The sequence below is a fragment of the Sebastes umbrosus genome, chromosome 2 (assembly GCF_015220745.1).
Source record: "Sebastes umbrosus isolate fSebUmb1 chromosome 2, fSebUmb1.pri, whole genome shotgun sequence".
In the NCBI taxonomy this organism is placed as follows: Eukaryota; Metazoa; Chordata; class Actinopteri; order Perciformes; family Sebastidae; genus Sebastes; species Sebastes umbrosus.
The window spans coordinates 15651617-15664367 of NC_051270.1; the positions used below are offsets into that span (position 1 = coordinate 15651617).

General features: G+C 39.1%; 1 protein-coding gene across 1 annotated transcript; it reads right to left on the bottom strand.

The window, feature by feature from the left end:
• Positions 1-348: 348 nt before the first annotated feature.
• Positions 349-9395, bottom strand: LOC119477952 (interferon regulatory factor 1-like). Its single transcript, XM_037752244.1, has 7 exons — positions 8573-9395; positions 8379-8478; positions 3908-4087; positions 3661-3816; positions 3522-3574; positions 3216-3306; positions 349-2187 (listed from the first exon to the last, which is right to left on the bottom strand). Exons 1-7 carry the CDS (start codon positions 8660-8662, stop codon positions 2069-2071), a joined length of 789 nt encoding a protein of 262 aa, XP_037608172.1. The 5' UTR covers positions 8663-9395; the 3' UTR covers positions 349-2068.
• Between the last annotated feature and the right edge of the window lie 3356 nt (positions 9396-12751).

Below are 12751 nucleotides of genomic sequence, written 5' to 3' on the forward strand. Positions count from 1 at the left end.
ACAGACCGGAGGAAAACAACCAATCAGAGCCGAGCTGGAGCCTGCCGTCTCTGAGCAGCTGTCAATCGCTCACAAACTCCGATCAAACGGTCAAACTAGGCAGCGCTGATCAAATATGAATCAATATTGAATCAATGTTACTGTAATGCCTATTTCTCGCATAAAATGTTTTCAGAAACATCTTGTAGTAGATCTGCTGAGGAAATACCAAGCACCGCACAGCAAACTTTCTCATTTTACAGCTAAACAGTACACTACAAGATGTTTCTGAAAACATTTGAGGTGAGAAATAGGCATCACAGTAACAGAATACTGATTCATATTTGATTGCAAGTGATTGGCAGCTGCCTCTTTTGAATGAACAGCCAATAGGAACGCTCTCTCTCTGAAATGACCTGGGATTGAGCAAAGTCTCCCGTTTCGGGCAAGATGTTTTAAAGCCTGAAAACAGAGCCATGAGGAGGTGCAGAAGTCTAGTTATCTCTCAGAGCACTTGAATTACAATATGCTGAAAGGTTATTGTGGAATTTTAGCCCAATGATGCCAAAAATATTCTGCCTACTGCAGGTTTAAGTAACTGAGTAAATGTACTGTAAATAACTGTATTGGTAATTATTGATGTAGGTTTAACATCATGTGTCAGGTCTTTTTGTTATGAAGTCCTGCCGAGCAGGAAGAGCCCAGGTGTGATTACAGGCTCCATTACATTCAGGTGTGCCAAGTTCAAGGCCCTGGTATTGTGCATGCTGACGTGAAGACACTTCAAAGGAACAGTCATTATTAGTGTTACTGTTTGCACCTGAGCTTCTCCTACTAGGACAGGTCAAAATGTCTACCACGAGAAAGGCCTGTTAAGCAAAAGCACAAATAAGTGCTGTGAATATCTATGTCTGAGGTTTTGTGGCTTTAGCCAGTTGACTAAAGGGATTAGATTTCAGCCGATTATATCATTGTTAACTGAACCTGGAAGTGTGAGTTATAGTTTTACTTGTGGCTGTATTTATTTGGTACTACAGCAGACAGCGTATTTATTTATAGCGCTCACAACAAATTATATTTGATCTAATTACTTGAATATTCTGTGCTGTTGAAAATGTCTTTCTTAAAATGGTAAAATGCACAAGTCTTTAAAAGTCAACAAACAATAAGGGCACGTTACAGGTCAGCCTCTTTTTATTTATCACATCAATTCAAGTGTAATAATGACGGTGGGTTATTGCCGAATATAATTCCACTGCTGGTTATAAATTTTATTGAAGTGATAACACCAGCTTCTGAAGCCACCGCCTTCAGTTCATACACACACACACACAAGATCTAAAGACTCCTGATAAGGTAATGTGCTTTAGTTGCTTTTACAATTTGTAAATGCACGCTTATTTTAAAAATACAAAACATGTTGTATGATATAAAACAAATTGCACCACATGCTGCCTCAAAAAATGAAAATATACAAAATTGAGTATCTCTTTGAGAAGTCTTAAAAATGGCAAAACCAAAGGCATAAAAATATAGGAATCAAACGCATCTATAGGAGAAATATATATAAATGTAGCCCATATTTATTGACTCCACTCAGAAACAAGCCTACAAACTGTTAAAGCCACATGTCATGCCTCCGTGTTCTGCATTTCATTTACCGTATGTACTGTGTGTACTGTATGTTGGCTACACATCCAGTAAAACTCAAAGAAATAGCAGAACAATAACTGATCCTGCACTGAAGTGAAATGAGATCTGTTTTCTCTGTGAGCTGTGGCGTGAGCTTGGTGTCATGTCAGTGAGTTTGAGGCACTGAACCGTAGTGAACCCAGGCGATGATGACAGAGGTAAAGCTTGGCTTGGAACAGGATCTTCACCTCAGCATGCTCAGCAGAGAGAATGACCGACTGACTGACTGACAGAGCAATATTCTTCGTCTGCTCCCCCTCTCTTGTTTCCCTTTTTTAGTGGTCAGCTCATCAGGAGGACATCACAAGGTTAGCAAGAAAGCCTGAAGGAAAAACAGCTTTTTAGTCAAACATTTGGTTAACACAGCGAGCCGGAGGATAAGCCGTTTGGTGTACAGCTACAGCATCAGTGTTTGCTGATGTGTGGACCAGTCGGAGAGCTCCTTGATGTAGTTTGGACCAAACAGATCAGTGTAGTTCTCTGTGTGCAGAGAGTACGGGTTGTCATCACCAGCACCTGAGGAGCAGAAAACAACATTTAAACACACATGCAAAGACAGGAGCAGATAGGAACTCTTAACTATCATCAGAATTACTGGATTTTAGTTTATATTCTTTGACAACTGCGGCATGTGGTTAATCACACACACACACACACACACACATGGACTTTGGCCTACATGTCGAACTGGCCTTTTGTGGCTTGGTCAACTAAGAAAGATGTGCTTTAATTTCATCTATGATTCACAATAATACTCCCCCTAAAATCCAGATTTTGTTTTTAAAGTGGACCTATTATGCTTATTTTCAGGTGCATACTTGTCTTTTGGGTTTCTACTAGAACATGTTTACATGCTTTAATGATCAAAAAACGCTTTTATATTTGTCAAACCGGCTGTGCTGCAGCACCTCTTTTCACCCTCTGTCTGAAACGCTCTGTTTGAGCTCCTGTTGTTTTAAGCCTCCTGCTGGCCCGCTGTTGTGATTGGTCAACCGAACCAAACTATTTGGACTCCGCTCCAGCTCCGCTCTAATTAGCTTTGTTTGAGAGCGTGCCAAACTAGCCGCTAGGCAGGTATTATGTAACTGTGTTACTTGGTGACATAACCACGTTACAGAAGAGAAGGCGGGATGACTTCAAGCAAGGCGTTTCAGGCAGTTCAGGAGCAGTGTTTCTGTGGGGGAAAGTATCTCCTTTTGCGTGGACTTTGGGCTTTGTAACTTCGCAGACCTTTTACATGCACAAAAAACGATATATCACACTAAAAGAAAGGAAAATAGCGCTAAAGCATAATAGGTCCCCTTTAATCAGCACTGGATCTTTTTCTAGCCCTGCATTCATCTGTGAACACACAGTAATAACCTGCTACTGATGCAATCTGACAGATTTTTGAATTAACTCAATAAATCAATTATGTGAAGAAATCATAAAACTGTAGGAGTAAGCAGACTTTAGAAGTCAAGGACAGTCCTAATACACACAGGCACACATACTGTATATATTTGTGTATTAGGACACATATATATATTTCTATAGTGCCGTACAGTGCAAGTGGTCCCACAGTGTGTGTGTTCTCCATCCTCTCTGATCCCCAGTCTGGTTCCAGACGTCAGTGTTGCTTAAGTGGTCCATCAACTACGGGAGACAAAATACCTACAGTCAGTCAGATATAGACCTAGAGCACCACCTACACAACTCAAACTGCATCCCAGGAATATGCAACTGATCTCTAAGCGGTTAAGTCAAATAGGATGCAGTTTCATCAGGGAACTTTTAGGGAGTCAGTCATTCTGCCAGTGAGAGAGTCTCTATGACAGGATAAGCCACACAATGATCAGTCAGTCTGATACCTTAAACACAGCCTCATTCTGCTCCTGCTCCTCTGGTTTGGCCTCCCACGTCCCTGAACAACAACAATAACTATCATCATTACCAGGCTACAGAGGCAACGTCTCATATAATCAAATGCTTTGACAACAAGCGTCTCACCGTGTGTTTGCATGATGCCAAACGTGTCTTCCGCAGGGTTCTCCACCTTCTGTGGTGTTTCTGACATGGGTCTTGTTGTTGTGGGTTGCCAAGCATGCGTGGTGTGTGTATCATCACCTGAACTTCTTCCTCGAGGCCTGCTGAACAACCGCAGCCCTGAGAAAAGGGGAGGACAGGACAATGAGGTCTGTCTGAGAGGTCTTGTTTACCTTTGAAGTGGTACATCCATTTTAAAAGTGCGTCTTACCCCTCCTGCGTCTGTGTGTTTGTGTGCTGGGCAGCATCCTGTAGACTCTGTAGGCGTTGCTGCCTCTCTTCCTACTGTGCTCCCGCAGCTCACAGATGTCAGGCAGCGAGTTCAAGGCACAGCGGAAATTTGCCTTCCATGTCTTGGGATCTGGCTTGTCTTTGCCTGGACGGTATCGTCCTGAAGTAAACAAGTGTACAGACAACCATTGGTGTGTGTGTGTGTGTGTGTGTGTGTATTGATCTAAGTTTTGGGGTTGGGCCCCTCTTAATCCCCCTTTTTTGTAAAGTTGTCTTGTCTTGATACATAAATGCTCTTTAAGATAGGGCACTCGGATTAGTTAATAAAGCAGGACTCATCTAGTGGCCCTTATTGTGTCAGTTGACAAATAGTTTAAAGAGTAACTTATTGTAGGCTGAAAAGCAGGAATTACTGCTTCAAGTTTCAAGTGTGTTTCACCTCTGACTTACCCGGCATCACTGGTCGGCTGTGGTTACGTGTGGTCAGAAGTGTACTTTTGTTGCACCTGTAACCACACCCAGCAGAGATGTCACAGGAGTACACCGGTGCATCACTGCAGCAAGGTGAGAAGTTTAACCACTGGAGGTCAGTAGAAACACGATTTTCGGGGGATGTTACAGGAAAATTCCTGTATATTTAAAGCCAGCGTATTACCCATAAATGTCATCATTATGACCCTATCCTCCCTTCACTGGCTTACTGTCCGTTTTTTTCGGCGGAACTCCTGTCTGTTTCTCCTAGCTGGGGGCGTGCTGACCGTCATCTACTGTAGGTAATACACTGACTACCTCATAAAACACCACTTCAAAACACCCAAACTATACCTTTAAACTGTGCTGCCACCATCTATCATCGAGTGTGTGACTTCATCCAGTGTGTTGAGGTCTCATATTTAACAGCGCGGTGTGATTTGGATCTCAGCCAGTTCTCTGAATGTAATTACCATCCTAAGTAAAAAGATCACTGGAGCTTACAAAGATTCACTATGGATCATTTACAGCAGACAAGGGCTAACAAGAAGAAAAGAAGCACAGTTTGCAGCAGCTATATTACACTCATGCTGCAACCATTAATGACTTGAAAAGAAGAGACTTGAAGTTTTGGGGCTTAATTTGCTCATTTCAGAGCAGCCATCTTGACATGGCATTGCAGGGTAATCACAGGTGTAATTAATAATATTGATTATAGCCCTGTTTACATTTTTAGGTATTGCGCATGCTGGCTCACTGGAATGCCTATGACACTAAATAGAATGGGACCAAAATTAATTCGGTAACACTTCATTTTACAGGTCTGCAAATTGCATAATCGGTGATAATTAGCAAGTAACCTATTTGAAATTTCTTTGGAATTACTGCCAAATTTCCAGGAAAAAATACAAAGTTAATTGATATGCTTTATTTCCATGTCTGCTGATAAATAGATAATAATTAGCAAATAACTTATATGAAATTTCTTAAAAAACTCCCTGAATCATTACATCAGCTACCAGGTTACATTTGTGTAGACAATAAGTCACACAATGGTGAGATTTGTGCTAATCAGAAGTGTGATGAAGAGCAGCGCACAGCCGCTTCTCAAGTAGTATAATTATTAAATAATGTTTATAATAAAGTAATTTTCGATCAATTTTGAGGTAAATATTGGGGTAATTTGGCAGTAATTCCAAAGAAATTTCAAATAGGGTACTTGCTAATTATCACCTAATTACCATGACATTTTCGGTCCTGTAAAATGAAGTGTTACCGTTAATTATATCAATTACACCTGTGTTCACTGTTTACCATGTCAAAATGACTGCTGTGAAAATGGCCTATTGATGGTTCAGTTATATAATCTGTGTGCTTTATATTATTTTTACTTTTTCATAGTTTTGTTTTATTAAAGCAAGAGTTGGTAGTGTTCTTCAAAAACATTTTCGTGATATTAGTTGAAATTCTCATTACAAACATCAAATAAATCAAATGCTCTGACAAAAAAAAGACAAACAAATCTGGTATCTGAGGCTGTCGCAGGGCTGTTATAAGCCCGACCAATAATTTCATTAGGCCTGAATCAAAACATGATATGGTTACTGTGTTGTTATTGTGGCAGTATGTTTTTGTTGTGTGTGTTATGTGATTATATGTTTTGTTGTTGAGCACACCAAAATAAATTCCTAATTCCAAATGTGGTTGATGTGGCAATAAATTATTGAATCTTGAATCAATTCAATCATTTCTTGTGGGCTAAATCTGACAGCTACATTCATTGGGAAAGAGTTGGCAACACTGGGCTGGGTTTTTCGGTTGGATAATTTTTTTAAATCAAGTGTACTCTTGCTAGTTTTTCAAGATTATCAACCCTGCCTTTAAAATCTCTTGAATGTTGAGCTGAACTTTAGAACATACCCTTTGTACACCGAGTGTGCTTTTACATATTAAACTGATGCATATGTTTATTCTAGATCTTGTGTGAAGCAGTCCTGTTGTACTTTGACAGCAATATGATCACCCTGCACATTCACAGCAACTGAACTGGAGCTTTCCCATGATGTGATGCAGCCACAATCACAAAGCGTGACTTTCCCAAGACTGGAGTGTGTGATGGTGTGATATGTGTGTGACAACTTTACTCAACTCAGAACATACAGAAATTAAATTGCAGATAGAACAAAAACATCTGGTTATGACAGTTTACACAAGAGGATTATGAAATTATTATTAATAGAATTAAATGTAGGGCTGTCAGTCGATTAAAATATTTATTTGCGATTAATCGCATGACTGTCCATGATTAATCACGATTAATTGCAAATTAATCACACATTTCTTATCTGTTCAAAATGTACCTTAAAGGGAGATTTGTCAAGTATTTAATACTCTTATCAACATGGGAGTGGGCAGATGTGCTTGCTTAATGCAAATGTGTGTACATATTTATTATTGGAAATCAATTAACAATGACAAATATTGTCCAGAAACCCTCACAGGTACTGCATTTAGCATAAACATATGCTCAAATTATAACATGGCAAACTCAAGCCCAACAGGCAACAACAGCTGTCAGTGTGTCAGTGTGCTGATTTGACTATGACTTGCCCCAAACTGCATGTGATTATCATAAAGTGGGCATATCTGTAAAGGGGAGACTCGTGGGTACCCAGAGAACCCATTTTCATTCACATATCTTGAGGTCAGAGGTCAAGGGACCCCTTTGAACATGCCAACTTAAAAATTGCAAGTTGTGTTAATGCGTTAAAGACATTAGTGGTGTTAAAACAAATTTGCGTTAAAGCGTTATTATCGCATTAACTTTGATAACCCTAATTAAATGTATATGTTTCTTATTTTGTGGATTTCGGAAACAAAGTCATCCACATCCTGAAAATCTAAGCAGCAACAGGGAGAACTGGGTTGGAAATGTTTTAAATGTGCACACGCTAAAAAAAACACATGAATAGATCAATCATCTTTTTTCCAAGTTTGTTCGTTTGAATTCAGTTTATATGTTGGCATATTTGGCATATACGGGTGCTATCTAAGATTCCTGTGAAATTCTTATCGCTTAGCTGGAATCTGTGATCATGATATCACTGTGGTAAATCTCGAAAGACATTGTAGACTGAACAATACAACGCTGGCTGCTCTTAACTGGAAAGACTTCTACTAGCAGCGGGAAACAGACCTGCCAGCAAATCTCATCAGGATGGTTGAAATATTTTCCAAAATGCAGTGAAAATGGTGAAGTGCTGCAGGCACATTTTAACTTTAGATAACATTTAGAAACTTTATTTTTCTTCCAAACATTATGTAAATTCAAGAAATGATACGCTGTACTGAGGATTATACTTCGGACATTTCTCATGATTAAAGTCATCCAGTTAAACCATTTTTTTTGGGGCATTTTAAACTTCTTTGACAGATCCCTGGTCAGAACTGAACCGTCTGCGTCTTAACCACCAGGCCACCCGGTAAAAGTGATAAAATGAAAGCCAAATATGAAGTGAGGCAAGAGTTAAAAAAAAGAAAAAGAGTTACTTAAGTTTCTGTTTTACGTGTGCAAACACATGACAGTGGAACACAGTTAGTTTAGTTTAATAAATTTGGCACATTGTGATATATTTTGACATTATAAAAATATTATCATCAATATCATGACATTAATTTCAACTATATTGCCCGGCTGTAGTGCTGTGGCTTTTGACACAGGCAGTCCATTTTGTTACTAGAATTTGCAAATAAAAGCTTGGTATAATATGTAAAGTACAATATAAGCTTGTCATACTGTGGTTTTACTCTTTCGTTGCTCTGCAGCAAAGCATCAGCATGCAAGTGTAAATGTAAGAACACAAGGTATCAAGCAAAGTGCCTTAGATTTATAGAATATGAGCAGTCAACTCAAAAGATAATAAAAAATTGTCTGAATGGACAAGGGGGGGAAAACACATGTGTTGGTGTGGGTCTCCTACCAGTGTGCATGGCCCAGCTTCTGAAGAGTGTAGCATCTCGGTCAATACTCCATCCATGACGAGCGGCATGTTTCCACGGGATTTGGAAGATTCGTGCTGACTGTAAAATAAAAAATGTAGTATTTCATGATTCCTTGTTCTCTGTCTGCTGCCCAGGTGTGTATGTATGTGTTTGAGTGTGATGAGGGGTCTACCTGGTCCAGCCAGCTGACTCCTGGATATCCCCCAGACTGAATCTGCTCCTCCAGCCACGGCCTCAGCCTCAGCCGGCCTGGTTGTTGCATGCTGCAGTCCAACTTCAGGTGTGCAGCAGAAAGGTGGAGCTACAGCTACACAGGAGTTTCAGCAGTAACAGAAAATCTCTCAGGAGTTCAGATTTAGTCAGAGATTACTGTGGCTGCACCCGTCCTCCTCCGCTGCCTTCTTCCAATCAAAGACCTCACAGTTATGACAATCCTTCTCCCTCTCCAATAACTTCCCTCGCTGCTGAAGTGGCTCCTCCAGTTACAGGAAATACTGTTACTGTGGGCCAGTGGTCCCCAACCTGGGGGTCACGACCCCCACTAGGCTTAACGGTCGGTCGCGAGGCCTTCTTGATTTTTCTTTTATTGATTTTCTTTTATTTATTTTTCATTTTTTTATTTTGTAAATACCGTTGGCCTATATCTCAGCATTTCATTCATATGTGAAGAAAACTAAATTAAATTGTTCCTTTTAAAGTTTGGATTATTATTTAAAGGAAGGGTGGGCGATCTTGAGAAACTAGCAAGAGTACACTAGGTTGTTAAAAATGATCCATCCGAATGCTGCCAACTCTTTTCCAATGAAAGTAGGTAGCTAGCTCCAAAAGTCCCTAAATCTAGAGAGGAAGTCGCCAAGTCGGCAACACTGACAGTCCGTTCCTCAGACCTTCCGCAAAAGCCTCATTATGAACATAAACAACAAACCTATTGTTAGTACTCACAGCTATCAAGCTAGCAGCTTGTGGGAGACTCCGGTGCACACAAGTAGACAGGCAGAATGTAATGATTGGACGGGTTTATTACAGTCCTGCAACTGACACAGATACCTGATTTCTTTCTCTTTTTTTTGTCAGAGTATTTGATTTATTGATTGCTGTTGGGAAAAATAACAAAAAACGTTTCTACAATCTTTACCAATCCTGCCTTTAAGATATGAACTAAATCTCACAGGGTAGGGAACGGTGAAGACCTGAACACAAGTTAAATTCACAGAGCCTTCCTTCTCTGCTAAACAGCTTTGTCCTGCATTAGAAGTATGTCATCATTCATTTTTAACAAACTTTCTGCAGTTATTGCGTTCACTATTTGGTTTAATTGTACATTTCATCAGTTGTTCTGTACTGTTATTGTTATGCATTGAAAATTATATGAAATATCCATAAATGATGTCACTTAGTCAGGGGTCGTCAGTTTACTCAATGATAGAAAAGGGGTCCCTTAAGGGAAAAGGTTGGGAACCACTGTTGTAGGCTATGTTGTTCCCTTCATGACAGAGACTGAGGTGGAGTATGATGAGTTGTGAAGGTCAGTATGGACGGAGTTGTGGGTTCACTTCTGTTAACACTTGTTCAAAGCCACCTGCTGGGTTTAAGTCTGGTTCCACATGAAGTTACTGTAGTAGCAGTGTGTATTCACATAAGACCACCAGGTGGAAGCAAAGTTCCAACTGAATGTGACAGATGAGCAGCTTCACATGTTGCAACAGTGCCTTTACTGTTGAAGTTCATATGACAGAATGATTATTCTGTTGAATTAAGCAAGAACATCCTTTTAAACGTATGTGACTAACACTAACTAACACTGTTCACTTCCGCATTTTGTGAACCTGCAAAACATGCAGTTTGATACAATATTATATACAGTTACATTATCAAACGAGCTTTGGAAATGGTTATGTACTCTATATTATAGGATTTGTACATAACTCACTATGTCTGTCAACACTACAGCCATTGTAAGACGCTGTCTTCATTTTAGTGGCATTGAAAGTATTCTGTATTAAATCATTCTCAAGTTAAACTACACTTGTACATGAGAATCTATAATAAAATTACAAATCTCTTAATATAAAACTAATAGATCAATTAATGATGTTATGTTATTAAAAGATATTATATATATTATATTAAATATATACATTTGATTATATAGTATGTGATATAATATAATCTTTATATATTTTATGTATTATTATTATTATAATTATTAGGGCTGTCAAAGTTAACGCGATAATAACGCGTCAACGCAAATTCGTTATAACACCACTATTTTCTTTAACGCATTTACACAATTGATCTTTCAAATTGATTCAGTTTTAAAGCTGGAGTTAGATAGCTTGTCGCAACGGAGGTTAAATAACGCTCCAAACTTGCCCTAAATTTTAGCGAGGAAAAACTGCCATGGCCATTTTCAAAGGGGTCCCTTGACCTCTGACCTCAAGATATGTGAATGAAAATGGGTTCTATGGGTACCCACGAGTCTCCCCTTTACAGACATGCCCACTTAATGATAATCACATGCAGTTTGGGGCAAGTCATAGTCAAGTCAGCACACTGACACACTGACAGCTGATGTTGCCTGTTGGACTTGAGTTTGCCATGTTATAATTTGAGCACATTTTTTATGCTAAATGCAATACCTGTGAGGGTTTCTGGATAATATTTGTCATTGTTTTGTGTTGTTAATTGATTTCCAATAATAAATATATACATACATGTGCATAAAGCAAGCATATCTGCCCACTCCCATGTTGATAAGAGTATTAAATACTTGACAAATCTCCCTTTAAGGGTCATTTTGAACAGATAAAAAATGTGCAACTGACCTTGATTAATCACGATTAATCATTTTAATCGTTTGACAGCTATTACTCATGTTTATATTATTGGTCATGTCAATTTATCTGTACTTCCAACCGACAACTCACATACCTACCTCTAAAAAGTCCCACCTCTCTACCCTCCTCATTAAATGAAACTTTTATTGACCATTGTTTACACTTTTGAAATATTCCACCTCAAATTTTGTCATACCCTGATACCTAGTTTAAACAGAAAATACGTTCCAATGAAGCTGGTCTATGGTTGTTATAGAATACGACTTGACATTTTTGTGTTCAAGATTGGACACAATAATGAAAAGTTAAGCTCCTACTTGGGGTCAATTTATCCAAATCACAAAAAAAACATCTTTTATTTGAACAACTAAGAAATGTGCCTTAATAGTAACATTTGTTTAACTTATTCCCAGAATGCCAACATTTCTTTTGCATATAGTGAATTTATAGTGAAATCAGTGCACCCTGCTGTGACGAGTGCACCCTGAGGTGACGTGTGTTTCTGTGGAAGTGGCTCAGCAGTTCCAGAGAAGAGCCATGAGGAAGTAGTTTCACAAACCTGAATAGCAGCTCACCACGAGAGCAGACTTGTTTCAGACGCAGAGTACAGTCAGTTCCGATGTAATTTTCCTTAAAAGGCTCACGGTTGATGTAGTGGAGCGGATAGTGGAAAAATCATGCAAATAGTGATACAAGCACCAAATTTGGCATGATGATTCCCGAGGGGTCACTTAGCAAATATAAACGATCGGCCACTTGAAAATCCAAGACGGCGGCCATTTTTCAAGATGGCCGCCAAATTGACCTGCCATTAATGGTTTCTCTCATAGAAATTCATCTACTTGGTCAATTTGAGTGATCTTGGTGTCAAATTATGTGTTTTCTAGCATGCTGGATCTTATTTTGATAGTTTTAACAATTTTTAACTCATTGCTGTGCACTAGCAACTTCATGGAGCCACAGGTGAGAGTTGGGCAAGTAGTGAGGACCAGTTCCAGTAGTCCATCCTGGAGAATGAGTCTGACTTCTGAAACAAAGGTGCTACCTCTACCACTAAGCCGCTACACCTATGGCAACAGCAGCTATTGATATCTACAACAGTAGGCCTACAAGCCAATTGAACCATGCAAACACCACAAAGCAAAGACTCACCGGACAGCCAAAAAGTAGAAAGAAACTTTTAGATTTTTAAAATTATTAGATTAGATAGCATACCAGAAAACATATAATTATACACAATCATTCAAGTTGACCAAGTACATGCATTTCTTTAAGAAAAACATTCTCCGCGAGTAAATTTGACAGCCATCTTGAAAATGGCCGCCATATTGCAGTTCAAAATTATTAAAACTATCAAAATAAGATCCAGCATGCTAGAAAACACATAATTTGACACCAAGATCACTCAAATTGACCAAGTAGATGAATTTCTATGAGAGAAACCATTAACGGCAGGTCAATTTGGCGGCCATCTTGAAAAATGGCCCCCGTCTTGGATTTTCAAGTGGCCGATC

Coding starts and splice junctions, on each gene's coding strand:
- LOC119477952 (XM_037752244.1), bottom strand. CDS start 8,662: ATGCAACAACCAGGCCGGCTGAGGCTGAGGCCGTGGCTGGAGGAGCAG. Junction 8,479..8,572: donor GAGTCAGCTGGCTGGACCAG/GTAGACCCCTCA, acceptor TTTATTTTACAG/TCAGCACGAATCTTCCAAAT. Junction 3,817..3,907: donor AACACACAGACGCAGGAGGG/GTAAGACGCACT, acceptor CCCTTTTCTCAG/GGCTGCGGTTGTTCAGCAGG.